Here is a 27,739-nt window from a genome sequence, read left to right as displayed (position 1 = left end):
AGAACGCTGTCCTTCCGTTCTGTGGATCCGGCTTTGAGATCAAGGGAGAGGACAGGAAAATGGCCCTGAAACTACAGCCCGCTCCTCCACAGCAGGCCCTGGAAGGAGCACGGCGCGAGGGTGGGGTGCCGCCGCGATCCCCAGCACAGCCTGCTCGGGGTCTCTCCTCACAGCCTCTGCAAGTGGGGGGAGAGGAGGACCAAGGGCCTTCCCTGTCCCTCCCCGTAACAAAGCCAAGGAGAACGTTCAACAGAGAAGAGACGTCGACAGGCAGCTTTGCAGGGGAGGCACAGGAGGACCGGGGCCCTGAGCTCAGCGGCACCCCGCTGCGGACCTCGTGGTCCCACTGCCCGCACCCATGACATGACACGCGAGCAGATACGACTTCCTTTCCTACCTCCCAGTGCTGCCAGAGCGGCCCACTTGGTTATTTACTTCCTAAACCCAGGTATGGTGGAAAAGCAGCAGGTCACCCAGGAGGTAAGGGGACACAGTTTTGGGGGAGCAGGGCCGACAAGGAAGAGTGTGGTGGCTTTAACCCTGGCAGTCGTCAGGGGCCTCTAGGGACTAGCTCCGCGGACGAATCCAGTGCCGGGCGGCGGCTTGGCCGTTGGTACAAAAGCAAGACACGGAAGAAGAAGGGAGACAGCCAAGTAGAAAGACGTTATCCTTTATAAATAAGACGTTCGTTTGTGTCAGTATTCACAATAAAAAAATATACATTACTTCAAATAGACCTTCTCTGGCTAAAATACCCGCACGTCCGGGACCGCGGTCCGACTTCACTGTGCGGCCTCTGCCTCTGTACTTTCCGGGGGAGCCCCTTCCCGGGGTCCTGTGTGCACGGTGGGCCCCTCCTCACCAGCCACCAGGACGAGGTCCCCCTCCCCAGACACTAGGGAACCCGGATGGGGCAAGATCAGCCCATCGGAGGTCTGAATAGACAGCGGTTCTTGGCCCTGAGACAACAACTCGCCGCACCCGTTGGTAATTTCAAAAGCCACAGCTTCGCCAACAGCAACAATCCTGGCCAGTCCTCGCTGGTCAGCATGGGCCTCGGGCCCGCAGGGGAAGGGGTCCGAGTCCCCCGCACAGCTTCCCTGAGCCCCATCAGTGGACAGCGCCCCCGCCTGGCCCGGCCGAGGCCCCAGCTCCCGCACGGTCCTGTGGGCACAGTCGGCCGGCACCGTGTCCTCGGACAGAACGCTCAGCAGCCCAGGGCCTGCATCCTCTGTAAGCGGGGTGTGGCTGGGGCTGGTCTGCGGGCCTTTCTGCTGGGGGTCCCGCATCTCGAGGTTTCCAGACCCAGAGGGCGGCAGGGAGTCCTCTCCTCCAGTGGACGTCAAGGTGCTGCAGAGAGCCCGGCTCCTCCGGCTGTCCCCCGAGTTCCAGGCTACAGAGTGTTCCAGAACATTCTCCTCAGGGAATGCTGCCACCTGTCCCTGCGTCCGCGCCCCGGGCTCTCCTGACTGAGGACAGAGACTCAGCCCACTGACGTGCTGATACGAGAAAGCAGGAGCTACACACCCGCTCTCGGCCTCCAAGTCAGCAAGTGCTCTAAGCTGTTGGCCTGCACGCAACACGCTGCTGTCGCTCTCAGAAACCGGCATCGTGTGGCTTTCTTCAGAGTGGTGAGAGGTGTTCCCACCTACGTGACGGGCACAACCTAAACAGTTCAGAAAAACAGGTAAGCGTACGTGTACGGTGGTACGGCCTTTCCGCTGCACTCTCTATCCCAAACAAGCCAGTCCAAATGAACTTTCTGGCAAAACAAATGGAAACCTGAACTCTCCTTGCTCCTGGGGATTGGCAGCGTCCAAGTATGGAGGAAGCTGCAAGAGGCGACATGGATTCATTAGGTGAGGGCGGCTGGGTACCGAACAGGGGCCAGGGTTCTCCCTGCTCCCACTGGACCAGTCTGCCGTCCCCTTCCGCAGAATTCTACGTTCTAAAACGGAGAATGCCTCCTTCAACTGGAGACCTTAGGATCAAGCGGTTTGGGAAAGTGGTGTCATTACTCTCGTACGCCATATGCTCAGTGTCTAGTTGATAGGTTGGCTAGAGCAGAATAAAAACCAGAGTGGGTCCTGTTTCCAATGTTAAATCCCAACTGCCCTTGGAGCCAAGTCTCAGGAAAGCCAAGCCACAGGCGTGGCGTGTCCTCGGGACCCTCCTGAAAGCGATCCACTCACCAGCACGCGGTGGCTCTTCATTTCGGTAAGGGATTCGAGAAAGCCTCCCAGACCTCAAGACTCACGGGGAACCAGAGGGAACAAGAGAACATGGGCAGGTTGGGATAAAACTCTCGAGAAACCAGGTTCTCTTAGCTCTGGCCCCAGCGGCAGCCGCCAGTGGAAAGCAGGCCTCTGCCCGCGGGGCGCGCACCGCGAAGCGCGTTTACCCTCACCGGCGGCTGGGGCGCAGGGGGCGGGCTTCTGCGGGCCTCCGCGGTGGGCAGCAGGCTCGGGGGTGTCCCGGGGCGGAGCGTCTCTTCTGCTCCTCTTCACCCCGGCCAGGCCCTCCTCTGTAGTCTGCGAAGAGGAGACCCCATCAGCTAAGACTAGGAGGAAGCAGCGGGCTCGCGCTTCTCCTTTCCGGAGAACAGCGTTGTGGGCTGAAGTCAAAGCCCGGGGGCTCGGCGGGTCCCCCGGCTCCCCCTTCAGCGCGTGCCCACCTCGTTTCCCCGCTTCTGCTGGCTGGCTTCCTCCGGCCCGGCCCGGCCCGGCTGCCCGCTGCTGCGCTCGGCTGGCACGCACTGTGCGTGCGCGTCTGGTTTCCTCAGGAATTCTGTGATCCCCAAAGACTCGGCGAGCTGGGGAGGAAGGGCGCACAGGGGGGCAGCACATCAGCACGGGTTACAGGACCCAGTGAGCCTGGGAAGCCCCGCCGCGCGGCGAGGGCCCCCTGAACACCGACAGACACGAAGATGCGCGAAGTTCGACGGAACCGCTCAGGAGAAAACGAGTCCTTACCAGAACCTGGAAGGTTCTGCGTTAGCACAACGTAGAAGCACACACCAAAAAGTTTTTTAAATACGCTCTCTTCAGCATCAGTCAGACACCGGAGTGAGTTCTCGCCCGTGACTCCTCCCGTTCTGAATGCTCACTGGTACCTTCCTGCCCATTCCAGAACAAGGTCTCCTCTTCCAAGCAGTGCAAAGGGTGAGGATGTGGGGGCCTGAGAGCCGAGCCGGGCCCCGGCTTCTCTGCTCCTGGCCGAGGGGACCTTCCTGATCCTGCGAGGGGGACTGCAGCTGCCCGGGCGGGGGCGGGGGTGGATTTGTGAAGACCAGATAAAGGTGACAAGTGACACCTGTCACTTATGCATGGACCCAGGAAGGGAACACCGCGGAGCAGGAGGGAAAGGGGCAGGGAAGGAGGGGCAGCAGATCGAGGTCCGGGTAGAAGACAGCCCCTCAGGTTCGGCGCCTCCCAACCTGCCTGTGTCCCCTGCAAGCTGGGCCACTGTCTGTGCTCCCAGGAGACTGTGGCTCAGCCTCAACTGCCTGCGAAGATGGGTCCCGACGGGCGTGCACAGCACTGTGTGTCCAGTCCGCCTGTGACAGGATGACACCCGCATGTGTTGAGCTCACAGTCTAAAAAACATGTAAGTTGGGGCATCTGGGGGGCTCAGTCGGTTGAGTGTGTGACTCTTGATTTTGGCTCAGGTCGTGATCTCTGGGTCATAGTATCGAGCCCCAAGTCGGGCTGCACAGAGTCTGCTTGGGATTCTCTCTCTCCTCTCCCCCTGCCCCACCCCCCTCCCCATGCACTCTCTCTCTAAAACAAATAAATATTTAAAAACAAAAAACAAAAAAAACCCATGTAAGTGATTCCTGCCCACCAAGGCATCTGTATGAAGCTTAGAAAAAACCCATTACGGGCGCCTGGGTGGCTCAGTAGGTTAAGCGTCTGCCTTCAGCTCAAGTCATGATCTCAGGGTCCTGGGATCAAGCCCCACGTCGGGCTCTCTGCTCAGCAGGGAGCCTGCTTCTCCCTTTCCCTCTTTCTCAAATAAATAAATAAAATCTTAAAAAAAAAAAAAAAAAAAAGAAAAAACCCATTATATTTCTATAATATGTAATTCAAGAAGATAAAATACAAAAGTTTATTAGGTAATATTAAATATTGAATTTATATAAAACTAATGACCAAAAAACCCCCCAAAAGCCAAAACCCCAAAACCCATGGACTGTTACAGTGTGGTTCGAGACTGCTTGCTACGGAAGTAAGGTACCCTCTGTTGACGCTAATGCTAGGAGCAGGTGGGCAGACCCATCCCCAGGTTAGTGGACCCTCAAACAGCAGTTAAAGGCAACATGGCCCAAGTATTCCTTATGGTTGTGAACCAGGACAGTGGCTGCCCCACTCTGACCCCAAACTTGCTAGTTGGGTTCTTCTTTCCAGCTCTTGGCTCAGGCAGAAAACCCTGAGGGTAAAGCCTCCCGTGAGGGGAACCGAAACCACCCCCCCAAGCAACAAGGACTGCCCCACGCCAGCAAGACCCCTCAGGACTGAGCCCAGGACAACGAGACTGGACCTTCGCTGCCCCTGCACGTACCCACCCACCTTCACCCTACATTCTCCTTACATAAACCTGGAAGGATCTTCAGCACTTGGGAGACGGTCTTTGAGACGCCAGTCCGTGGTCCTCCCGGTGTCAGCCTCGCTGAAATAAACTCCTTTCTTGTGTCCCCACCACTCACCTCTCTGCCTGTGGATTTTCTCAGCAGTGAGTGGCCGAGCCTGGTGTGTTTGGGACCCCAGAGCCAGCTACAGTTGCACGAGTAAACGGGCATATTTAAAGCCATGGCATCACTCGGCGCTCCATTTCAAGGTGGGGCTGAGGGCTGGGGGCGAGGGGACCTGCCCGGCGGGGACCCCTGAATGAGGAGACCACACAGGACACACTGCACCCAGCAAAGGTTTTATCTAAAACAAGTAAGACCACATCAGTTCAAAACTTACTTTTATCCAAAACCCAATATAGCCAGAGGCAACTGGATGATGACGATGACAGGGAAATGAGGATTCTGTCAGAACCCCCACAGTCCGTGTCTGTGACCCCGGTCACCCTCACACATACACCCTACCAACTGGGCTGTTCCCCTGACGTCAGCAGTGAGAGAGAAGACAATGGTGCTTTCAGTTGCCGTCAGCCTCTGTGCATTCCTGAGGTTCCCCAAACAAGCGCCACTTTGCTTTTAAAAAAATGTCACGTGATGGGAAAAAGAGAGCTGAAAAGAAGTTGACTATGAGATGTCACTACTAAAAACATGCTCCTCTGGGGTGCCTGGCCGGCTCAGTAGGTGGAGCGTGCGACTCCTGATCTCGGCGGCGTGAGTTCAAGCCCCACGGTTCTAGATAGAGATTACTTTAAAAAATAACTAAAAATAAAAACATTCTTCTCTTTAAATGGATATCCCTCTTTTGGCAAATGTAAAAGCAAAACTTTTTCCTATGTGAGACTGTTACCTTATTGTTGCTTATTTCCAGAGGCTCCCGGGAACACAGACCAGAACCACTGAGGTAATCTTGACACATTTTCTTAACCATTTTATGCAACTCTTCAAATTCCTTATACACAGCTGGGAACAAAGGTTTTGCTAGATGACCTGTTTCAACCTTCATGAAGATAAAGATGACAAGAGAGGTTTAAGCCAGAGGCAATGAAATGGCAACTACAGAAAGAAGCTTCGAGGAGGGAAGCTTACAAGCTCCTCAAGCTGTCAGCGGCCCATCATTTCCTCCACTCCCTGGTCACTCCCCGGTCAGAGCCCGTGGGTGCCCAGCACTGTGCTCGGTGGAGACACCAGGACGGGCCAGAGAGCGCACGGCCTCGCGGGGGAAGGCACCAGGGGGCTGTGGGCCAGAGCTCCCAAGGAGGCGTGCCGGGGGGGTGGGCAGGAAGGGACCAGAGAGGCCCTGGGGACGGGCCTGCAGGCGGGACGAGCGCCTCACTCCTCTGGGCAGCTCTGGGGGCGCCTCCTGCCTAGTCAGGGCAGGCTCACCAGGGCGGAGAGCCTCGTCACCAGGCCGGCGAGGGCAGGGGGAAAGGCGACAAGGGCCCTGGGCTGACCATCGTTGGCCGCCACCACTTTCTTGCCTCGCGCACCACGTTACAACAGGCAGGGGAGGCCCAGGCCCCGAGGCCAGGTGTCCGGGGGGTTGGGGGTGGGCAGGCTCGCTTTGGCTCTGTCCTGGGGGAGGGAAATGATTCCAGATGGCCTGGCTTTTCTAAGATAAATGTGAAGGAGGTCTTTCTAAGTAACTTCAAATCACGCCTCCATCATTTAGAATCGCTAAGACGACTCACCTTCATCAGAAGAAACTCGTACACGGTCACGACCTGGGCCAGCTGAGGGAGCGCCAACTCCACTAGGGCGTCTCGGTCACACTGGTGCAGAAACTACCGGAAGGAAGCATTTGACAGCTTTGAAAGCCCCGAAAGAATCTCCCAGGAGCCAACAAGTTGGTGCAACAAAGCACATAAAAGTTCCCCCAAATCTCAGTGATGCAGCAACTCCCAACTGTAAACATTCTGTGTATTAAATATCTCACTTGTCTATCCGTTGACGAAGTCTATGATCAACTCTGGATTCAAAGTCTGACTCCCCTGTGACAGCATTGAGCACTTAGTGGGTTCCAGGCCCTGGGTCAGGAAATGTGTTCCCTACTCTCCGGGGACACAAAAAAGCAAGCAAGTCCCGGGCAGCCTGCAGTCTAGAGACCACTGCCAAAGGACAGGCCGGGGAAGAGGAGGACCCAGGTGAATGCAGGGGTGGCTCAGTGGGGGCGTGGGGGAGAGAGATGCGGGGACGGCAAGGTCCTCGGGATAAGGGGAGGAGTCAGGGAAAGGGCAGAGGAGTCAGGAATGACTGTGGGTTCCCAGCTCGAGCCCAGGCAGACCCTGGGCAAATTAGGGGTGGGAAGTGGACGGTGGGACGGCTTATAGGACGCCCGGGTGGGGACGTCTGGAATCAGAGCTCGGGGGCTCAGGAGATGTGACTGGGGCGAACCGGCAGTACGCGGGTGTCAGCAGAGGGCAGATGGCTGGGACACCAGGAGGACGGAGGAGGGCACCCAGGGAGGCAATGGCTTGGGAGGGAAGGGAGCAGTCTCAGAGACAGGAAGCGTCAGGGGCTCGGGAGCTCGCGAACCTGTCGGGTTCCTCATCTACTAAGCAGAGATAATGAAGGAAGGAAACCTGGAACTCAGCGCGGAGGCTGGGTTAGGGTGGCTGCGCTCAGTAGATGGTGGCATTTTGAATGTTAATGGATGAATCGAGTCAAGGACTACCTTTCCCCCTACTCCAAAAAGTTAGTCATCCAGGATTAATTAACCAGCCCAACGAGAGAAAAGCAAATTCGCCAGGGTTTAAATTTCCCGCGAGAGCATGCAAGCTCACGAAGTTTTCTAGGAAACCCGCTTCCTCTCTGAAAACCTCTCGTTTCCCCTTGTGGGTGAGTCTGGAGGCCCCAGTTCCCTGATGGGCACCCTGATGCCCACTGTCTCACTAACTCGCTACCTCTAACTCTCTCTGCTACCCTTCACTTCTTTTCTTTTCTTTTTTTAATTTAAATTCAATTAATTTACACATTTAAATTCATTTATCAACAAATTTTTTTTAACTTGAAGATCAGCTGTGTGTCACTTCTTTTCCTTCATCACCTGGCCATTACCATCATCCTAGCCGAAGGCAATCCGGATGAATTTAGGGTTCCACTTTTCTAAATCAACCCCATTAAATTCACTAAGTCTACTCTCAAGGGACTGGGATGGAGATTCCAGGGTTCAAAACCTGAAACATGTTTCTATGCCTTAAAACTTTTCACAGAAGGGGCGCCTGGGTGGCTCAGTCGGTTAAGCGTCTGCCTTCGGCTCAGGTCATGATCCCAGGGTCCCAGGATCGAGCCCCACATCAAGCCCTCTTGTCATTTCAGACAAGGAAAGCTTGGAATTACTTCAGATAATACTATCCCTGAATTCATTACACACTTCATCCAATTACATTTCAGGTGAACTGCTTAGTTGATCTGGGTATTTGACTTTTAATTCAGAAACCTAATAGTGAATTGTCACACACCACGCCAAAGACACAGGTTTCAAGAACAGGGTCTCAGAGCCACGCACCTCCTTGAGCCTGGCTCTAGCCCTCGACGGGCTCTGCGCACCCGCCGCACGGGCACCCCCAGGCGGGGGGGCCGCTCCGCTCCGCCCCAGGACGGCTGTGCTGGCCTCCGCCGGGGTTGTGGACGAGTCACTCCTTCTAGGGCCTGGGTGTTCCTCTGATCCCAAAAGCGCTGAATAACTTCCGTTTTCTAGTTCAGATACCAAGGCCTCTTCAACTTCTAGAGACTGGCTATTCTAGATAGCGTTGCACACCCAAAACAAAACAAAACAAACAAAAGTTTTATACGCCATAGTGATGACCTTAGGGCAAAAAAAATGTCAAGTCAAAAGCAAGGAACTTGCTAAATTATTTCTTCTTTGCACTATCAAGATGCATTAACTGTAATCAACTTAAACTTTCCCAACAAAGTTCCCCTTTAAGACATCCAGTGAGCATTAGTGAGCCGGTAAGGCCCGGCGGACAAACCATGACCCTGGGTGTTGCCCAAAATGAAACAAGGAACTTCTCTGACATCACTGTCATCTTACAAATTAAACTGAAATTACCCATGACTTTAAAAAAATCATTTTTTATTGGATATATTTCAAACACTATAAACTTCATACTTTGAAAATATACAGTTCAGTAGATTTTCGTACACCAAGAAGGTCGTGTAACCATCACCACTGATCCCAAAACATGTTTGTCCCCCCCCACCCCCGAAGGACCCCTGTACCCATTGGCATCATTCATTCTTCCCTGCCCCCAGGCCCCAGGAGCTGTGAATCTACTCTCCGTCTTCGTGGATTTGCACAGCTTTTGAAGAGTCCTGGGTCTGACACTGTCCAGCTATTTCCTCATTCCGCACCCACTCCCCCTCTGAAAACAGGAGTAATCCACCTCCATCTCCCAGGACTGATGGAACGTTAAATGAATACAAGGAACACACTTCACGTGGCAGCTAGCCCCAAGCGTGTCCTCTGAACTCTTACGGAATTTCCCCTCTAAATCTTCATTAGAGTGGAGCTCCAGAAGGAATGCCAGGTCTGTCTGTGGCTTTAGGTGCCATGAGTCTGTGCCTGGGAAAGGACAGGAGCGACACACGCCCGCACGTCCCTCCCCACCCCAGCAGCTGGAGGCACCCCTCACAGGCAATGGGGACAGCCACCACGCCCAAGGCCAAGGCCCAGTATTCAGGAAGTCAAGTATCTACAAATTGCTTCTGCTGTGGTGTAGGATTTCATTACTTTTTTTAAAAATTTTATTTATTTATTCTACAGATAGAGCGCACAAGCAGGGGGAGGAGCAGAGAGAGGGACAAACAGACTCCCCGCTGAGCACAGAGCCTGATGCGGGGCTTGATCCTACGACCCTGAGATCATGACCTGAGTCGAAACCAGAGTCAGACGCTTAACTGACTGAGACACCCAGGCGCCCCTAGGATTTCATTATGGAGGAAGTCGGAAGTGCCGGCTAGCCTGGTCATCCTGAGACAGTCCTGGGCACAGCTGTTGTCCCTTGGGATTATTAATAGTGCCCCTTCCGGGGCGCCTGGGTGGCTCAGTTGGTTAAGCGACTGCCTTCGGCTCAGGTCATGATCCTGGAGTCCCTGGATCGAGTCCCGCATCAGGCTCCCTGCTCGGCAGGGAGTCTGCTTCTCCCTCTGACCCTCCCGACCCTCCCCCCTCTCATGCTCTCTCTCTCTCAGTCTTTCTCTCTCAAAATAAATAAATAAAATCTAAAAAAAAAAAAAAAAATAGTGCCCCTTTCACTCTCTGAATGTCCTGCTTTGGATGATAAACTACATGTCACCCTGGTCCTACCTCAAGTGAAGTAGAGAGGTTTCTCAAAAGTTGGGGTTTTACCAGCCACGAGAGGTGCAGACCTCCCCCAACGAGGCAGCCTCGAGGGTGGGCTTTGAAGTCAAAAGACCTAAGTCTAATTCCCACCTGGCAGAGTCCTAGAAGATTGAAAACACTCCTGCCCAAAGGGGGCATGAATAAACAGTGCTGTGATTGAAGCTAATGCGACAGGGGGAGGTAGTACTTTTGAATCCTAACACAGGGCTGTCCCCTGGTTCTACCACTAGACCTCAGGAAGGATGTCCTGGGCCCACACAGTACCTGCTCAGGCCCCAAGGAGCTGATCTGTAAGCCAGAGTGGCCACCAGCCTCTCCCCTCCTTCAGGAACCCCTGCCCCACAGCAGGGAATGAGGCGGCCAGAGCGGACAGGCACTCATTTCCAGCATCCTCCAGGTCACTGAAATCACAAGCTCCCACTGACTAGCCACATCGATCCAACGCTGGTTTCTCTAACATTTCAGAAACTACAAATATAATCACCTAGCCGCAAGCACAGACAGAAATAACAGCCAACACAAGTCGAAGGAAAAGGAACGCGGGTGAGGGTGACCACGGAGGCCTGCCGTTTGTTAAAGGGATCCGTCTCGTCTGCATTTCATAAATAACTGACCTCTTGAACACGGCACACAAATGCACACCACACATTTAGGAATGTGAAATTGCTGTCAGTAAATTCTGATGTGGTGATGCAACTCAGTGTAGCTTCTGTCTGCCTCGTCTGATTGTGAGTTTCTGAAGGGACAAAACGCGAAAGCAGCGTGTTACTGCTGACCCTCCAGGAAGCGCCCTTGTGGGCCGTTGCCCCCAACTCAGACCCTTCCCAAGGCCCACTGTTATGTCAGCATCAGCCAAGAGTGCTCTGCGATTAGTTTTACCCACCAAATCTAAAGAATTAGCACCTCTGTTCCCACCCAACACGCTCAGCGAACCCTACGACACACCACACACAGGACACACCTGTCCTTGCTTGTTGGCGGCAGTGGGGACAACAGTGGAGGAGTGTCAGATGCCCTGCTCTGGTCATCTTGGCTCTACTCGAGCCTTCCCCCGAACCCCCATCAGACACCACAGAGGTTCACTTCAGGATGGGCAGGACGAAGGCCACAGTCAGCAGACAGAAACATTACCTGCAGGCCAGCCCGTGGAGACTGGGCCCCGGCCCCACTTAGAAGGGCTGGTGTGGACGGCCCCGGCGACGTCAGGCCAGCAGTCCTGCCCTCCGTGCAGCCTCGAGTCGCACTCCCGTTGGCTTTCTCACACAGCAACTCTTCAGGCTCCAGCTGGCCGTGGCCTGGATTCAGTTTAAGATGCCGGGCCAGGCCCCCCTTTCCAATGTAGGATTTTTCACACGTCTGACACTTAAAACTCTTGGGCCTCAGGGAGCAGCTGGACAAGTCAAAGAGCACCTGCTTTTCCCTCTGTTCTTCATCTTCTTCCACACTCAGTTCTGAGTAATCGTCAGAATCTGACAAGTGACCGTCAGCCAAATCCTCCGTTTTTATGAATTTATAATCTTTAGCTTTATACTTGGGAGGTCGAGATATCCGTCCAGAACGTGTTTTCACTTTTAAGGACTTTTTTAGTTTCTCAGTGTGTTTTGTGTGCAAGCTGGAAATAAATAAATTTGCTGAACTGGATGACACAGATGTTGCTGTTGGTGGGTCAGAAGCTGACAAGGGGGTCAGCGGGGCACCCTGTCCATTTGGAGCCAGGGGCTGGAGGGCGGGCAGGGGCCTCTGCACAAACACCTGAACGGGGGACGAGCTGCTCAGGAAGCGCGGCTGGGGCCCGGTGCTCAGGATGGGCTGCACCCGGAACCCCAGCACCCTGGAAGGCCTCGCGGGCAGCTGGCTCAGCCTGGCTGGCTTGGGCTGGATGGTGGCCAGTGCGGGCTCTGGCCTTTGCTGACCCTTCATTTCTCCAGATGTCATCCTGACACAGATGGCTTCCAGTTGCTTAAATACAGAAAGAGAAAAGCGTCAGGCTCATCAGCATTTCTACAATTCTGCTCTCATCTTAAATGTATTATTGAAATTGTTTCTAAGTTATAAAATACATTTTACCTATAAAAGTCTATTTAATGGATCCGTACTGTTTACAAAGGTGTTTCTCAAGCTTTCCGACCAGACCTTTACATCACATCCATATGTGCACACAGAAACATTTGCACACATAAATTAAAGTTCACGAAATCACTTACCATTTCTACATAAATGCCTTCTGATAGTATCTATTCCATATCATTTTTGAAAAAATACTAATCTTAATCCACTAAATTGACTTCATGACCCAATAAGAAGTATCCTTCTTTACAGTTTTACCACATTTGTATTTACTTGGAATTCCTAGTACTCTAAATTGGACTCAACTCAATAAATAGGCTCATTTTCTTGAAAAGTTAATGAAATTCTAGAAACAAAAAAAGCCATAAAGAACAACGTAACACAGGTTCCTACCACCTGCCTCAAGGCACGCAACATTACCCTCATAAGCTCTCTGCTATCCTCCCAATCTGCGTGCTCTCTTCCTTCTTCACCCTAGACTGAAAGTTTATTGATCGTTCTCATGCATTTTTTTAAAGATTTATTTATTTGAGAGAGCGAGAGGGAGAGAGCGAGCATACCCAGTGGGGAGGGGCAGAGGGAGAGGAGAGGGAGAATCTCAAGCAGATTCCCCGCTGAGCATGGAGCCCGACACGGGGCTCGATCCCACAACCCCGAGATCATGACCTGAGCTGAAACCAAGAGACAGATTCAACCGAGCCACCCAGGCACCCCTCTTATGCATTTTTTATATTACATATGTAGATATCCCTAAAAATAGGCAGTTCAGTTTTGTCATGTTTTTCAACTTCATGTAAGTGCATATCATCTCCTGCAACTTGGTGGGGCTTTTTCAGCTTTTTACTCCCCATCCATATCAAGGTGTATAGCTCTCATTTACTCTGCAGTAAGAAAACACTCTCCTGTTGATGGACAAGTATCTCCAACCCTGTGCTCCTGTGGTGTGCTCAGAACCTGCATGGACGTGTGTGCATATGTGTGAGTTTCCCCAGGACACATACCTAGGAGTGGGGTGCTTACCTTCAACAACTTTTTAACATCTAACAAAATCTTAGGGGAGCCAGGGTGGCTCAGTCGGTTGAGCGTCTGACACTTCATTTCAGCTCCGGTCGTGATCTCAGCGTCGTGGGATCGAGCTCATTGGGCTCCACGCTCAGTGGGCAGTCTGCTTCAGTCTCTCTCCCTCTCCCTCTGCCCCTCCTCCCACTTGTGTGCTCTCTCTCTCTCTAAAATAAATAAATCTTATAATGCACATGCTTTCTGACACAGCAACTCCGCTTCTTGGATTCCACAAGAAACACAGGTACCAAGATGTAGGTCCAGGAGGTGCACGACAGCACGGTCTGTGACAGCAAAGCGCCCACCAAAGGGGAGGGCTGCCGCCAACACTGTTCCACAAATCATTATCGAGCAGTGACCATGCGCCAGGGCCAATGGTACAGGTGTTAGCGATGTGACGGTCATGGGTTCAGGGGAGAGGCAGCGAAACGGACATGACTCAGGGCCTCACAGTGCAGAAACAGTCAGCGTCTTTGTCCAACCTCATCATCCAGGACAGGCTTCCCCAGCCTCGGCACCACGGACATTTCGGACCGCTAATTCTGTGCAGCAGGGGCCGTCCTGTGCACTGGAGGATGCGGACAGCAGCCCTGCCCCTACCCACTAGATGCCAGGGGCAGCCCCCAACTCGGGGCAAAAATGTCTCCAGACACGGCCAAACGCCTCCCTAGGGGAAAATGGCCCCCGGGTTGAGAACCGCTGATTTGGGGCCACCAACAGGCTCTGTTTGGACTCAACCCTATACCGTGTGGAGGGTCGATAAAAACGTCACGCAGGGCAGAGCACCACCTCTCACTGAAATCAAGCTGGAGTCCGTCTGTCTGTCTCCATGTGATACATCTACCACAAACAGCAGAGGTGATTCAGTGTACTAGTTTATGAGGCCACGTACAGAGCTGGAGCCAGGGGCCCACGAGGACCCATCCTGGGGTACTTGTGAATGGAATGACAATGATCTTTTAATAATCACACCTGTTTCACATTATGACCATTTAGAATGTCTAACCTCTTGGGATGTCACCAGATAATGCCAATACACACCCCCCCAAATCCTACTGTTTTAAGGGTACCTTGATTTTTAAATCTGCTCCAGACCAGTTTCCTTTGTGGGTGTTATACTTGATATTTTGTTATATATTTATTTTACTCAGCAAACTCTTACTAAGTATCTCTGTGTGCCAAAACTTACACATAAGCCAATGTGGGTGAGGAGGCGGGTGACACCGGGAGAGGCGATTCAGAGATACACACTTGCAGTTATACAATAAGTCATGGAGGTGAAAAGTACAACACAGGGAATATGGTCAATAACACTGTAATACGCTGACGTCGTACGGTGACCGTGACGTCACCTGCGGGGAGGCCTGAATAACGTACAAACTTGTGGAATGCTGTTGTACACCTGAAACTGTCAACTATACTTCAATTAAAAAACACACAGAAGGGGCGCCTGGGTGGCTCAGTCGTTAAGTGTCTGCCTTCGGCTCAGGTCATGGTCCCAGGGTCCTGGGATCGAGCCCTGCATCGGGCTCCCCGCTCAGCGGGGAGTCTGCTTCTCCCTCTCCCACTCCCCCTGCTTGTGTTCCCTCTCTGGCTGTCTTTCTCTCTGTCAAATAAATAAAATCTTTAAAAAAAAAAAAAACACACACAGAAAACATAAGCCAAGTCCTCACCTCACCCTTGAGGAGGTGGGCGGCTTCCCCCGCCATGCCTCAGTCACCTGCTGACCTGCTGAGTCAGGATCTCCTGCCCCGAAGTCTGTACTTTCAAAAGCTCCACTGACGATTCGGAAGGCCGACTAGGCTCCCTAAGGACACAAGGACACCACGGCCCAGACAGGTGCAGTGAGAGAGGCGGCCCTGTGGGTGGGGTGGGGGAGGGACTTCCCAGGGGAGGGGACCTAAGAAGGCTGAAGAGAATTTTGGCCAGGTGGAAAGGTAGACTAGGTGTAAGGAAAAATGTGTGAATGCAGAGGCGCATGAAAAAGGGCGAGGCATGTTGGAAGGAACTGGGAATGTTTCTATGGTACAGGAACAGGGAGGATGGGGAGGGACGTGAGCCAAAATCTGACCCCCGGGAGCGCATTCACTTGGTCTGTGCCTTCTGATCCACCCCCCTCCCCCCCCACACACAGAACCACAAGGCCTGGGTTCTCTAAATGCACATTCCACCCTACCCCCACCACTGCCTGTCCCCTTCCGTATTTTCAACTGGGACTCATCCTTTGACAAGGTAATTTCTGATCCCTTCAGCCAGAAATAACTTCTCCTTTGTCTCTTTAGACCCAGGTCTTCATCTCTAGTTTTCTGACCTTGCTTAGAAGTTACCTGAGTCATGTTTTACCTCATCGGTTAGGCCATAACCTCCTTGGGTGCAAGGTACGTATCTGGTTTGCTTTTGTGGCTTCCCTGGCACAGCTGGGGCTCAAAGGGCACCAGGTGAATAGACCGCAAAATTACACTATTGCGAAGCCAGGGAGAATTTATACCTTCCCAGTCAGATTAGCTACAGGATACAATCATGCTGCTGCATTCTGATTAAGTGTGCTCGCATTTTATGGAAAATGTCATTTCTGGACTCTTTAAGGTGCCGTACCAAACCCAAAAAGCTGGGGTCACATTCAACAGGTGCTGGGGTGCAGCCACACCTGGGGAGCCGTGAGCAAAGTCACCCAACCTCCCCGAGCTTGTTCCTCATCTGGAGAATGCTGACACAAACACTTCCATGAGCCTGCTGAGAAGCGACTGGCACGGTGCCAGCCATGGGACGGAGGCTCTGCAGACAGTAGCCACCACCCCCCCCTCCTCCAGACCTGCTTGCACCACAGATGCAGGCGACATCTGCTTCTCCGCAGAGTATGAGCTAGAAGGCTCACCCAACGAGCCATCCCTCTTGCGAATTGAGGAACCAAAGCCCAAAGAGGTTGGGTTACTCAGGGTCACACCTCTGGGAAACAGTCTGGGCAGAATCATAACTGTCTTCCCCAACATTAGCAAGACACCTCTCCAGTCTCGATCACCAACTGGGTACAACTCTAAGCAGCCAAAATCGCTCCCTGAGAAAAACAAAAAACGAAGACTGCTAATAACGACGACAACAACCAACAGGGTTGATTCTAGTCTCCATCTATTTATTCTGAGAAGAAGCATCTCTCTGGCAACTTCGGGGTGAGAAGTGTCAGTGTCATTTGCAACCCCAGCTCTGCAAGGGGATGTGGCTTTACAGATGACGTGAAGGACCTGTGGCTTCAGGAGCTACACGGGGCCCTCGGGCTTGGAGGACCCTGCTCTAGTTCCAACTTCCCTAGTAGCCACGAGCTGCGGGACCCGCGAGATAGTAGCCCAGAAATGGTGTTCTGTAGTAGGCTGAGTGCTTTCAGGTATTTCCTTCAGTGAGTGTATGTCAGGCTCGGCGCTGGGCCCGGGGCCCCGAATCCAGGCACCACCGCCCAGGCTGGTAAGTGCTGCGCGGAACGAGGAGCGTGTGCGCAACTCTGTCCCGAGTCCCTGCGGGGCACGCGCTGCAGCCCCCACGGGAAAGCTCTGCGGGCGGGCTCCGTCTCACGCACTCAGGTCTCCGCCCCGGTGTCAGGCCGGAGGACCACTCGTCCTACAGCAGCCCCTTGTCACTCCCAGAACCTCCCGCAGGTCCTCCACCGACTGTTCCAGGCCGCACCCGCGGCGCCCAGGGCGGAGCTTGGGACACAGCGAGGGCTCCGCAAACGCGGGACGAACGACAAAGGCCTGAGCGAGGCGCCCCGAGCAGCGCGGCGACAGCGGGCGGGGTCCCCGGCAGGGGGCCCACGAGGCGCGCGGAGGAGCTGCAAACGCGGGAGCGGTGACAGGCGGGGGCGGCCGCTGCCTCTCCCGCCCGGAGCTCCGAGGCCGAAGACGGCGCGCGGGGACGCGGGCCCCGGTCCGCCCGCCGCGAGGCCTCGGCCCCCTCCGGGCCTCAGTTTCCCCACGTCCCTCCCGGCGCCTCACCTGGGGCGGCAGCAGGCGCGGCGGGCGCGGGGCCTCGGCGTCGGGGCCCCGCTGCAAGGCGGCCTGCTGCGCCGCGTCCCGCAGTCGCCGCGCCGCGTCCTGCAGCACGAAGGGCGGCGGCGGCGGCTCGGCGGGCGGCTGCGCCTTCGTCACCTGCTCCAGGACCTGCCGCAGCTGCTCGGGGCCCAGCGGGGCCACGCGCGCGGCGGTGCCGCTCTGGCCGGGGGGGGCCCGGGCGCCGCCACCGCCGTCCTCGCTGCCGTCCTCAGCCTCCGGCTCCGCGTCCGCCATGGCAGCCGACACGGGGACTCGAACCCGCGCCACCGGGACACGGCGGCTCAAATGTGCGTCACCTGGGAAGGGGGTGGGGTGGGGGCTACGAGTGCCCCGCAGGCCAAGACACCTCGGAAGGCGACCGCACCTGGGCGAGCAGGTCGTGGGCGGGGTCTGCGTTGGCCCTGCCCCGTCGCCTTTTCGCCGAAGACGGAAGGAGCTTTAGTTTCCTCTCACTCGTCACAGATGTATTTAACTTCCAAATATCACTCTTCCAGGAGCTATCCAGGGTCTCCCAGACGAAGGTCTCCGGAGTTCCAGAGCCCCTTAGCCTAGCATCACACAATCCAAAAGTTCTCAAGGTCATGTGCATTAGAGCCACCGGAAGATCCTGTCTGGTCCCACCTTAAGGCCTTCTGATAAACAGATCTGGCAGGGGACCCTAAGTGTGCTTTTTTATTAAAAAAAAAAAATATATATATATATAATATATATAATTTATATATATAATATATATAATAAATATATATCTATTATATGTATATAATGAGTTTTATTTATTTTTTTTAAGTAGGCTCCCTGCCCAACGTGGAACTTGAACTCAGGACTCTGAGATCAAGAGTCACGCGCTCCACCAACTGGGCAGGTGCCCCCAAAGTGTGCATTTTTTAAGGGGTGTAGGGGCAGAGGGAGAGGGAGAGAGAGAATCCCAAGTGGGCTCTATCCCACCACCCAGATCACGACCTGAGCGGAAATCAAGTCTGATGCCCGGAGGGACTGAGTCACCCAGGTGCCCCCGCAAAGTGTGCATTTTTAACTAGTGCACCCAACCCCAAATTGTTCCCAGGTCTACCCTCTCATCCAGACTGGATGCACCTTAAGGGCCAAGATGATATTTTACTCAGTGCTCAGCACAGGGCTCGGCCCAGAGCACAAGATTAGGGAATGAATGATGCATGGATAAATACGAAGGATGGAGGGAAGGAAGGAAGGAGGGAGGGAAAGGAAGGTCCCCCCCCACACACACATTTCAGTCCCATCCATCCCAGCTCTATCACTTCCTCTTCAGCCCAACCTTTCCCACTCTCCCCTCCTCTTACTCTCCTGGCTCTGTGTGTCCTTCCCAGAGTCTTGCCGCTGCTGGTGTGGGCTCCTTTCCCCGCTCCCCTCCCCAGGGAGGGCAGTAGGGCCATGGGTTGACAAAGTTACTAAGCACCTGCTGGGTGAGTCACCTTCCCTGCCTTCAGGGCTGTCCTGCCCTCCGTATACAGTGTAGGCAGGAAGAGGAGGAAACTGGCATTTACACTAGAATATGAGGAGTGTCCTGATGCCCACAAAAGGGGGAGACTGGGGAGCCAGGCTGATGTCCGAGAAGCTTCTGGTAGACCTTCTGATCATTTTTCTCTCCACATGGCCATCGTCATTATCATAGTCAACACTCGTGTTGCATTGACTAAGCTCCCTGCAGTGTTCTAACTTAATTCATTAGTGGCCTCACTAAGGACTGGCCTGAAGGGAGATTAGATTTATGGAATCTGTTTCAGTTCCTCAATCCCTTCTTTCCTTTTTTTTTTTTTTTAACTCTGACCCCTAAGCCAGGAACTGCCCTCCTCGTCTAGAGCAGAGTGCCCCATTGCATCATGTTTTTGAGCCTATCCAGGGAGGGAGGGGGACTTTTCCTCTATGCTCTTAGGTTCAGTCTTCAGGGGGCCTGTGAATTAAAGTGACAAAAGACAGATTAACAAGAGAAAAGACAAAATTTAATGATGCATTTTTATTCATGTACCTAGGGAATTCACAGAAAAATGTGACTCAAAGAGGCAGGTAGAATGAGGGGCCTATATACTATCTTAATAGGGTAGGGCACCTGGGTGGCTCAGTTGGTTAGGCGACTGCCTTCGGCTCGGGTCATGATCCTGGAGTCCCAGGATCGAGTCCCACATCGGGCTCCCTGCTCAGCAGGGAGTCTGCTTCTCCCTCTGACCCTCCTCCCTCTCATGCTCTCTGTCTCTCATTCTCTCTCTCGCAAATAAAAAAAATAAAAAATAAAAAAAAAAATAGGGGAAGGGAAGGGGAGAAAGGCGCTTATGGGAAAACAGATGCCTTTTAGGAAAGATAAACGGACTTTTACCAGAGTAGATGGGAGATACAAGTTTTGTGACAGGTAGTAGATGGGAGATACAAGTTTTGTGACATTTTGTCTGTGCCTTAGTAGATGTGATGGCAACGTCTCTCCAGTGACAAGAGCCCATCTTTCCTGATTGCTCCCAGGGAAGGGGATTTATGACAATTGAATTCTTTTTTTTTTTTTTTTAAGATTTTTTATTTGACAGAGAGAGAGCACAAGTAGGCAGAGGGAGAGGGAGAAGCAGACTCCCCGTGGAGCAGGGAGCCCGAGGCGGGGCTCGATCCCAGGACCCTGAGATCATGACCTGAGCCGAAGGCAGACGCTTAACCGACTGAGCCACCCAGGTGCCCCTATGACAATTGAATTCTTTTGAATTCTTTGGGAAGGCTCTACTTTTAGGCAGATAAGACTTTTCAGGAATTCAAATGGCTTCTGCTCAAAACAACTTTTATTCTGGACCCACTAGCAGCTGGCTCCTCCTCTGCGCGGCCAAACATGGTGCCTGGCACATACGTCCACAGCGAGACCTCCAAAGTGTCTGTACTGGTCGTCAGCAGCCCCAGGTTCTCCTTCTAACTAACTGTTCCTAAGAACAAGGGTCCCATCACTGGCATTTAATGAGCACTTTTAAAACACGCTGAGCCCTTGCCAAGGGCTTTGCGCCTCTGGTCTGTGGCCTTGAGCTATTACTGAATTCCATCAGAGCTTAACACATATTTGAGAAAAGAATGAATGATTTAGTAGATGTTCTCCCTGGATATTTTTCAAACATGGCTAGAGCTCCTGCTAGACCCTGATATAAAATGGCATTAACCCTAAAATAACTGGCTTTTGTGGTAAACTAAACATGCCTGACTACACCCGGAGACTTGAACCGCCAGTGAGAAATTCATCAGCTGCCTTCCAGCTGCAAGCTGCAGAACCAAGAGGAAAAAATGTGAAGCCTAAGACCTCTCTGAAAAGCAAGAAAGTAGCAAGAGAAGGTTTCCAGATGCTTCCACAAGCAGAAGACCTCACTAAAAACATGGCAGTCGTTGGTGGGTCATTGTCTCCACGGGGGTCGGGATTTGTGTTTCTCTTTTACTCTTCTGCTTCCCACCCCAAATCAGGAAGGGCATGCAGTAAGAAGGCGCGCCCTAAGCAATTGTGGAATGAATTAATTCCAGGCCTGGATTTCCAAGTCTAAGATCTCCATGAACGCTGGAGACTGCACCGAGGGCCCACAGAAGCTCTGTATTCGGAAGCAACTGGCGGTGGCATCCGAGAGCATCCTAAAAAAAAAAAAAAAAAAGAACCCAGTGGCAGCTGCAGGTGTGCACAGCGTGCGCTGAGTTGGAGGGATGAACACGCGCGGGATCCTGCCCTTTCTCCCCACTGGCTGCCCGCGCCAACTTCGGGGCCGAGTCCGGAACGATTCCCCGGCTCTCTCCCTTCTGCGGCTCTCTCCCGTCTGCGGCTCACAGCCCTCGAAAAGCATATTTAAAAAAAAAAAAAAAGTTAAAATGAATTGAAAAATGGGAGCACGGAAAAAAGTCACTTCCATGGCCCGTACGGGGATCGAACCCGCGACCTTGGCGTTATTAGCACCACGCTCTAACCAACTGAGCTAACCGGCCACTTGGTGGTGGGGCGGCGCCGTCAGACCTACAAGGTCTCTACGCCTGCGCGGGGCCGGTAGCGGGCTCTCCGGTTCCATTCCTGCTGGGGCCGTCGTCATCCCCGCTGCCATCCCCATTGGCCAGAAGAAAACACCGAGACTCTTCAAGGAGAAGGTGGCTTCTCATAACGAATCGGAGGTTCTCACGGGGGAAAGCAAATGATACCTGGGAGGCTTGGCTCAGGAACAGCATTTTCAAACGTTGCGACTCAATTCTATTTTTATTTATCTCCGAGAATCCTTCCAGCGTGGAAACTTTGTGTATCAGGAGCTTTTGGTGTGGCTAAATAAAGCTTAGAAAATGCAGAAAACCAGATAAAGAACAAAAGAACCACCGAATTCCCCCACTGCCCCAAAACAACGGCCGCTGGGGTCTTGGTATCTTTCCTGACAATCTTTTCTCACTGCATAGGTGTATTTAAAAATGTATATTTGGCATTCAATTCAACCTCGTTAAAAGGAATATAATTTTTTATCTTTCTTTTTGTACTTAATACTCCATCATTATCATATCCCTAAGCAATTACAAATGTCATTTTAAATAGCTCCTCCGTGTTTCCTGTAGTGGGTAAGCCATTGCACCCTCACCCCCCCCTTTTTTTTTGGTCTGGAAAATGTCTTCATTTTGCCCTCTCTTGTTAACTAGCCCTTGAATAAATCATAAAACAGCTGCTGGGTGAGCAGTACCCACTCCAAAGGGATAGTGTCTGTTTGTAAAAAAAAAAAAAAAAAAAAAAAGGAGTAAAATATATGCTGGGAAGACAAAACTCTTTTGCCCCATCTGTATGTCCCAGGGCCTCTTGGTCTCTGAGGCTCTGATGTCCTGTGCTGTGGTGGCAAATGCCCCAGGAGTAAAAGAAGGGAGCCCCAGCTTTCACACTGTCCATCCCTCTGGTCTGACCACTCAAAGCAAAACAGTGAATGTATCATCAGGGTCCCTTGTTGCAAACAGCAGAAGCCCAGTCTAGCTGAATCTTAACAGAACAGATATTATTGGAAGGAGTTTAGGTAGCTCACCCCACCACCAGGCAGGCTGTTGAACCAGATTTAGTCAACACACACTCATTAAGCCTGGCAGTGCCCTGATCCCAGGGAATCAGCTGTGAGTAAAACAGACCTGATCCCGTCCTCACGGAGCCCACAGTTTAGCAAACACAGGTGTTAGTGTGAGTGGAGACACTTTGGTAAACCGTGCTGGGTTGAAAGGTGGGGCAGGTTTTTGAAGACTGGGACACTTGACTGTTTCGAGGACAAGAATGGATAAGTGTAGGCCAAAACAGGTGGAGCCCTCTGGGCAAAGGGGACTGCCTGGGATGGCAGGCTGAATGTCCAGAGCCTAGTGCACCATCTGGAATAGTAAGCATTTAAGAAATAGGAGTCAAAGGCGCACGGCAGGCTCAGTCAGTACAGCATGTGACTCTTGATCTTGAGGTCATGAGTTTGAGCCCCAGGATGGGGGGTAGATTGTACTTAAAATAAAACGTAATAATAAATAGGAGTCAGATGGATGAATGAGCTAATTGCAAAATCACATTTTAAAACAAGTCAGATCAAGTCATTTCTCTGTTCAAACCCTCCCCTTCTGGCCCAGCCCTGATAAGGTTGCCAGATTTAGCAAATAATTTAGTATTATGTCCCATGCGATATTTGGAACAAACCCAATATTAGTCGTTTATCTGAAATTCAGCTTTAACTGGGCATCCTGTACCTATCTGGCAGCCCTACGCCCAAAGTAATACCCATTTGAAAGACCCCCCCCCACACCTGCTCCTTTCCCCGCTGCTCCCCGCCCCATCACCCTCGGGCTCACCAGGCCCTGCTCCTCCCTTGGGGCTGCTGCACTTCTGCTCCCCCTTCCTGGATCCTCTTCCCCCGGACACTGCCAAGGCGCCCTCCCTCATGTCCTTATGTCTCTGCTTAAATGTCACATACTTGGCGAGGCTTCCCTTGACCGCCCCGCGCCCGCACTCAGAATCCTTGCTTTTCCTGCTTTGTATTTCGTCCAGAGCTTGCTTATTTCCTAACCGCAGGAGGGCGGCAACCTGTATTTTGCACCCGCAGCTCCTAGAAGTGACCGGCACATAGTAGATGGTCGATCCAGGTTTGTCGAATGAAGCTCAGATCATCCGTTAGAGGTCTAGCCCTGACACAACCCAGGCCGAATTCGAGGCTCGGGTCCCGAGTGGGCGGGCCCGAATCACCCGGTAGGTGGGCAGTGCGCGCCAGGCCGAGGCTGCCCAGAGGCGGGCCCGCGGTGGGGGAGACGCAGTGACCGAACGCAGACGGTAGGGGGCACCCGAGACCGACGCGTCGGCGGCGCACCTGGCGCCGGGGCGCCTCCCGCACCGGGCGGTACTAACGGCTCCGGACTCCTGCCCGTTCTCGCTCCATCTTACGGTTCTTGCAAGACAGACGAGTCCTGATTTTCATTTTCTGAGTTAGGAAAACGCAAACTCATACATGATCAGCATTAAATGGTACAGAGTTATTGTTCAGGTTTTTAAATGTCTGAGAGGGGGCTTTTTAAAACGGTCCGTTTGCTTTAAACTCGTAAAATTGCTCATTCTGTTTATAAATTGGAAACGTCAGTGTGAAAATCAAGATATACTGTATTCTTTTCCTGGGGCTGCCTTAAACCACTAACGGGGGGAATCTAAGAGAAATTTGTTCTCTCACCGTTTTGGTTGCGGCCACGGATCCCAAGGTCTTGGAACAGTGCCTGGCACAGAGTAGGTCTGCAATACAAATTTGTTGAATTAATGTTAAACCCATTGTGTGTTAAATTCAGTCTGTTGGACTTTTCGATTCCGAAACATGCCCTTCCATTCTGGTAACATTTCAGAGGAAGAATGTTTCTGAGGGAGATTTTGATAATCTCCTCTCATCTTTTTCTGAAACACCATTCTTCCTAGGTCCAAACTCCGGGGTTGAATCTCTCCTTTTATTCTCTTTTCTTTGGTCCAGGCCTATGTCTATTGTCTATTTCCTGAACTATTTCCTTGAACTATCTTCCAACCTTCTTTTTACGTTTTGTGTTTTGACTTGGCGCCCTGGAGTGCAAAGGAGACAAGGAGACAAGGAGAGAGCAAAGCACTTTGAATGTTGAAGCTGAATTCTTGCCAATTGATTCTGGGGGAAAAAAAAGGAAAGAAAGGGGAGGGGATGGCGCAGAAATAAAATGCTTCATTGTACAATATGTACTATGCCAAAGCTGTTAGACAACACAAAAGAAAAATAGACAAACAGAAAGATTTTTCAGATGTTGCTTCTGATTTGCTACAACAAATTGGTTGGTTCCAGAGACTTTTAAAAAGTCTTTTTAAAAAGACCCCGATGGCTTGGTCGGTGGAGCGTGTGACTCTTGATCTCAGGGTTGTGAGTTCAAACCCCATGTTGGGTGTGGAGATTACTCAAAAATAAAATCTTAAAAAAAATGAATTAAAAAATAAAAAGTGTCCTTCCTTAAAGCATGTACATTAATCGCAAAGCTTTTACAAAGCTCTCTTTTAGATGTGAGAGAGCCTCAGAAGCACAGGGAGTTGGAAGTTGCAGATTTGGGTCCAAGCCCCAGAATGGCCACTAGCAAGTGGGAGATCTTGGCAAAGGCCTCTCTGGGTCTCCCACAACAGGCCACTTGACCTCTACAAACTGTCAGTCTGCCTGCCTGTTTAATTCTTCCCTATCAAGGGTTAAAGTTTGTCCTGGATGCTCAATCATCATTGAAAATCAGGCTCGCCCTTGTCAGAACTCAAGGCTTGTTGCCTGAGTGAGTGGGCCCGAATCACCTGGCAGGTGATTAACAGCAGGTGACAGTTGATGATGCCTCTTGATCAGTCAAGAACATTTATCAAGCATCTGGGCAAAAATCAAGCGGTATTGTATAGTGCATCACAGACATCTGATTTATTGGGCACTAACACCCTTTGGAGTGGGTATTCTTAACCCCATTTTACAGAAGTGAGAAAACAGTGGTCCTGTGATTTGGCTGGGGTCACCCGGTGTGATTCTCTCTTCTCTATCACTTTAACAGGTGAATTTTAATTCTTTGTATTCCCAAAGGGAGTTAGGAAACCTTTTCTTAAACTTTATATCTGCTCTTCTGAATGCCTTTTTCTCAGAGATGTGCATAGACTCTCTGAGTTTGAAGTTGACTATTTCTGCCTCCACGTTACACATTACACTGTCATCTCATTTATAGTGCTTGGTTACCTACCATGCTTCATGTTAATTTGAATGGCTAATGTTCTTCTTGCTCCTCTTTATCTCATAGCCCTGTTAGCTTAGTTTCCTTTGAGATGTTTATTATTTTCTAAAATGAATCTAATTTCTAATATCTTTAGGTTGATTTGCATGTGCCCACCTTACCAGTGTTAACACATTTGAAATTTCTGTCATCTCTAATTTTTCTAACTTCTGCCTATTTCCTGTTGGAACACTTATTAAGATGCTCAGCAGCAGGAAACATGTCTGCTGAACATGACTTCATGGCTGAATCTCTTGACATTGGAAAACAGGGAAAAGTTAATGCTAGGATATGGGATGAACTGTCTGAGGACCAGTTTTAGAATGAATCAAAAAGCTTGAGTGGCTGTAGCGAGGTAGTGTTCGAGCAGTTTCAAGAGAGAAGCTCTACGGTGCGGGTGGTTCCATTTCACAAGCAAGATTTATTTGAGAGAGAAAGAGAGCAAGTGCAAGCAAGCAGGGAGGAGGGGCAGAGAGAGAGAGAGTCCCTTTTCTTTTTGAAGTAGCATTTCCTAGTCTGTTTAGAATTAAATAAGAATAAGAATAAGGAATTCTCTAGGCCAGTGGTTCTCAAAATAGGGTCACTGGTACAGAAGCAGCTCACTTCAGATCCTGTTAGAGAGGCAAATTATCGAGCCCCACCCCAGAATTACAGACGCAGAAACTCTGGGGGTCGGGCTTGGCAATCTAGGGTCAACAAATCACAATCACCTGAAGGTAGGTGATTTTGGTGCTGCTAAATCTTAAGAACCACTGCTCTAGACAAAATCTTTCACAATTCCCCTTTTGTAAACTTCCTGTTAAGGTCCCCCATTGGTATCCTTTGATCTTCCATTCTGGAGGCCCTTTTCCTCCCTCTCTCCCAGGGCCTTCAGGTAAGAGGTGCATGCTGCCCACCTGGGGGACCAGCTGGACCACCTGATGAGGGCTGACGCCCAGCAGTCCCTGCTTGCCTGGATAAGCATGCTGAAGCCGCGTCAACCCACGGTGGGCGCCTTGCTCCTCTGCAGGATGGTGACCAACCTGGTCTTTACAATTTCATTCCCCAGAACCACGGTGAACTTGTCCACAATGAAAATGAGCAGAAAATTCCTCAGCCCATGGCAGTCAGGAACAGTGGTTCTGGGGCTCACCCGCCAAAGGCATTTCACATGTTCATCTATTTAACAGGTACTCAGTGACTATCCAGTAACACCCTCTGCCTGCTGGGGAGATAAAAGGCAGGTGGGCAGCCCAAGGAGCTTAGAACCGAAGTGGGTAGAAGAAACATATGAAAGAGACAGCGAGAGAAAGATAAATGTGACAAAGTCCCAAAATAAGAGAAAAGACCACAAGGAGATAAGAAGAGATCAAATTCCAGTGGTCTGCAGGGGTTAGATGTGGCTTTTCAGAGCCGACAAAGATAGCACCATCAACAATAATAATACCAGCAATGTGGGGTTTTTAAAAATTTATTTTGAGATAAAATTCACATATTATTCTTAACCATTTAATATGTACAATTCAGTAATTATTGATAGACTTACAAAATTGTATAACCACCACTGTAATCTAATTCCAGAACATTGTCATCACCACAACAAGAAACGCTGTCCTCATGAGCCGTCACTCCTCCTTCTCCCCACCCCCAGCCCCTGGCAACCGCTAATCCACTTTCTGTCTCTACGGATTTGCCCATTCTGGACATTTCCAATAAATGGAATCATACGATACACGTGTGGCTTTTAGTGTCTGGCTTCTTTCATTTAGCATCATGTTTTTGAGACTGCTTAATGGGTATAGGGCTTCCTTCTGGGCTAACAGTGATCTTTTGGAACTAGATAGAGGTCATGGTTGCACAACACTGTGAATGTACTAAATGTCACTCTTTAAAACAGTTAATTCTATGTTATATGAGTTTGACTCAGTTTTTTAAAAAGAAGTAAAAATTTCAAAGTAGATACCTTTGACTTGAAAACTCCACTTTAGGAATTTCTCCTCTAGATACACTTGGACATACAGGAAATAATGTATGTACAGCATTGATCATTGCAGCATTGTTTGAAAGACCAGACTATTAGAAACAACCCAGATGTCCATCAGTAGGGGACCAATTAAATAGGGGATGGTGCAACCATGACACAGAATAGCCACCAAATATATAACATAATATAATACAATATAATACAATATAATATATCATACTATATTTTATATATCATTATATATTAAACTTAATAGTAAAAACATATTAAAATATCTATTTTATACAATAATTTAAATAAGTAATATGTTTATAAAAATTATAATTTATAGGGGCGCCTGGGTGGCTCAGTCGTTAAATGTCTGCCTTCGGCTCAGGTCATGATCCCAGGTCCTG

At 51.2% G+C, this 27,739-nt stretch overlaps 1 protein-coding gene and 1 non-coding gene across 3 annotated transcripts; both read right to left on the bottom strand.

Moving 5' to 3' along the window:
- Window positions 1–690: 690 nt before the first annotated feature.
- ZNF839 (zinc finger protein 839) lies at window positions 691–17,784 on the bottom strand. Of its 2 annotated transcripts, none has more exons than XM_032405963.1 (8): window positions 17,081–17,784; window positions 11,103–11,930; window positions 8,133–8,366; window positions 6,316–6,408; window positions 5,475–5,624; window positions 2,675–2,812; window positions 2,408–2,531; window positions 691–1,666 (listed from the first exon to the last, which is right to left on the bottom strand). In XM_032405963.1, the coding sequence occupies exons 1-8, from the start codon at window positions 17,369–17,371 to the stop codon at window positions 783–785; spliced, it is 2,742 nt and encodes a 913-aa protein (XP_032261854.1). In that variant the 5' UTR covers window positions 17,372–17,784; the 3' UTR covers window positions 691–782. The 2 variants fall into 2 exon arrangements, with proteins under 2 accessions (XP_032261854.1, XP_032261855.1); XM_032405964.1 differs by lacking the exon at window positions 17,081–17,784 and adding an exon at window positions 14,771–14,920.
- Window positions 17,785–21,023: 3,239 nt separating this feature from the next.
- On the bottom strand, window positions 21,024–21,097 carry TRNAI-AAU. The gene has a single exon. It is a non-coding gene; the product is annotated as a tRNA-Ile (tRNA).
- Window positions 21,098–27,739: the final 6,642 nt, after the last annotated feature.

Source organism: Phoca vitulina, unplaced genomic scaffold (genome assembly GCF_004348235.1).
Source record: "Phoca vitulina isolate PV1807 unplaced genomic scaffold, GSC_HSeal_1.0 scaffold7, whole genome shotgun sequence".
Taxonomy (NCBI): domain Eukaryota; kingdom Metazoa; phylum Chordata; class Mammalia; order Carnivora; family Phocidae; genus Phoca; species Phoca vitulina.
This window is presented reverse-complemented; position numbering and strand designations above follow the sequence as displayed.

Bases quoted from the DNA above. Each gene is read 5' to 3' on its own strand.
- ZNF839 (XM_032405963.1), bottom strand. From the start codon at position 17,371: ATGGCGGACGCGGAGCCGGAGGCTGAGGACGGCAGCGAGGACGGCGGT. The intron at 6,409-8,132 runs GTGCGTGGCTCT...TCCTTCCGGTAG, and splicing joins CTAGAGCCAGGCTCAAGGAG to TTTCTGCACCAGTGTGACCG. The intron at 2,532-2,674 runs GTGGGCACGCGC...TCCTCTTCGCAG, and splicing joins AGCAGAAGCGGGGAAACGAG to ACTACAGAGGAGGGCCTGGC.